The sequence below is a fragment of the Arachis ipaensis genome, chromosome B09 (genome assembly GCF_000816755.2).
Source record: "Arachis ipaensis cultivar K30076 chromosome B09, Araip1.1, whole genome shotgun sequence".
In the NCBI taxonomy this organism is placed as follows: Eukaryota; Viridiplantae; Streptophyta; class Magnoliopsida; order Fabales; family Fabaceae; genus Arachis; species Arachis ipaensis.
The window spans coordinates 90,286,044-90,288,736 of NC_029793.2; the positions used below are offsets into that span (position 1 = coordinate 90,286,044).

General features: G+C 36.2%; 1 protein-coding gene across 1 annotated transcript in view; it reads right to left on the reverse strand.

The window, feature by feature from the left end:
• The window catches only part of LOC107618704 (methionine gamma-lyase), a gene marked incomplete at its 5' end in the record, with an annotated part of 5,118 nt that extends 2,842 nt beyond the window's left edge, over nucleotides 1-2,276 (reverse strand). The window contains 2 exon segments of the mRNA XM_016320838.2: nucleotides 1,288-1,574; nucleotides 1,795-2,276. Coding sequence (XP_016176324.1) covers nucleotides 1,288-1,574; nucleotides 1,795-2,261 — 754 coding nt within the window.

Consider the following 2,693-nt stretch of genomic DNA (forward strand, 5'->3'; position numbering starts at 1 on the left):
AAGTAAAAAAAAATATTAAAAGATATATTATTTTAGGATCTAACTCTTCTAAAATTATATTGTTACTTTAGAAAAAAATATACCACTAATCATCTTTGGATTAAAATATTAAGGCTCACAAATAATAAATATTACAAATTTAACGATAATTAAAATATCACTTTATTAATATTACCATTTTAAAATATCTTTTTTCATTATTTTGGACTCTACTGTCGTTGTAATTGATATCTCGCAGAAGTGGGGACTATCGCTGTCCGTTAAGGTTTCATGTCTTTAATAAAGATGATGATGATAACTACCAAATACCTAAAGTTGGGTAATTTGTAAAAGTTTTAATAGCTAACCACAAATCTTTTTATATTAATTAATAGTAATGTGTGGGACACCCAACTTATTTGGATCTGCAGATTGATGTGTAGATAAGATACAGTGGTATACTATATGAGCTGGAATAGTGAGTGAGTAAGAGCGTAGTCGTGGATGTATCCAAAGATAAAGGAGTCCCATTTACTTGATTTAACTTTAATTTAATAATTGTCCTATAGAGCATGTTCTCCAACAAAGAAAGATTATAGTAACAATATGCGGACAGACTACATAGCCAAGAAAAGTAGTCACTACAAATATCAAATCTGCTTTGATTTATGTAATTAAAAACTAGATTATCATGGGGAAAGGGGAATGAATCAATCGCATATTCGCACGGCTTGTGGCCCCCAATCATCCACCATTTTAGACAAAAGGACTCACGTGCTTGTTGTGATCTTTGTTAAAACATTATCTTACAGGACCGTTCATACAAATATTGAGAAAAATTATATTTAATTTTGAAATTATTACTTTTCTTTCAAGTACAAATATTTAATAAAACAATTTTTAGAAATAAAAAATTAAAAGTGTTTTTTAAAATTATAAATATAGTTATATTATTGACCTTTTACTCATTAATGTAAGGGATGGTGGCTTTTGTATTCACTTATTATTAAAAAAAAAACTAATTAATTACTTCACCTAATGCATTAAAATCTTTTATTTTATAAATATGTTTTACAATTTTTCTCTATTATTTATTAAATTTGACTCCACCATCTTTAAGAAAATAAAAAAATGTTTAATTAATTAATTTTATTTATATTGACTACAAAATTATTAATCATGTTATAATATGTATCATTCATTTTAGGATTTTGTTAAATGCTATAGAGACAGCCCTAAGAGAGTGATAAAAAAATTTAATTTTAAAAAAAAAATTCCAAAAGATAAAAGACCGAAACAAACACAAACCTGCAATGATATCGGCCCCACCACTGATAAACTTGGAGATACTATGAACCACCACGTCAGCACCCAGTCTTGCCGGAGACAGCACCATCGGAGCGAACGTGTTGTCCACCACCACCGTCACACCTTTCCCGTGCGCCACCCTACTCAGCTCCGGCACGTTCGCCACCCTCAGCGTTGGGTTCGACACCGACTCGAAGTACAGCACCTTCGTCTTCCCCTCCACAATAGCCTTCTCCACCATCTCCACGTCGTCAACATCCACGAAACTCGTCGTAATGTTACACGCCCTAGTACAAGTTAGTTTCAACCAAATAGAATCCGTTTAAAAAAATAGTTACAACTGAAAATTAATTAATTAATTAATTTAATAAATTAGTTTGTTAGAGTAGACTCAGATACGACGTTGGAATATAAATGGAGTAATGTTATGGTGCGCCAAGATCCAGCGTGATTTTCTCTATGCTGAATTTGAATTTGTATGGTTTTGGAGTGCTAATTAATTAATACCTAGGGAGGAAGTGGCGGAGGAGGGCGTGAGTGCCGCCGTAGAGTGCTCGGGAGGCAACAATGTGACCGCCGTTGGAGCAGAGCTGGAGGAGGACGGCGGAGATGGCGGACATGCCGCTGGCAGTGCAGTAGGCGGCTTCGGTTCCCTCGAGGGCGGCCATGAGACGGCTGAGGTTGAGCACCGTCGGGTTAAAGTGGCGGCTGTAAATAAAGTAGTCGCCGTCGGGGCCAAGCTCTCCGGAGAACATCCGCCGCATGGTCTCTGGCTCCATCACCGTGAACGTGGCGGAAGCCTCGATCGACATGTTAACCCCGCCGTGTTCTCCAAACTCGTGCCGCGCACTCGCAAGTGCAGCAGCTGGGTCATGGCGGTTGGTAGCAGATGACAATTTCTTGGCATCGCCGCTGCCAGTTTCGTCGGAACGGCTGCGTTTTGGGGTTGTTGCAAAGAAAAGTGTGTCACTCATGGTTGGTTGTGTTGTCTTCGCTATTGTAGAAGAGGAGGATGGAACGCAGGGTATTAAAGGGATGAAGGAAGAAAAAAGGAAACTTAATTAAGCTGTGTATATGGCTTGGATGTTGGAAAGGTGCAAATAGTAGTCGAATTTGATTTGTTTTGCGTGCAATGTATATGTATTTATAATGGTTTGGACCATGAATAATTATTAACGAGGAAGTTTCTTTCCAAGATAGTATGAATGTATTAATTTTTTTTGTTTTTCTAACCACTGAACGTATTAATTACTATGCAGCCAAAAAACATAAAATAATTAAATTTTAGAATAATTATTTAAATTAGTCCCTAAAGATTTTAAAAGTGGACATTTTAGTCCCTAAAAAAAATTAATACACAGATTGTAATACCCTAACTATCAAAATGTCACGCTTCCGGCTGCGCT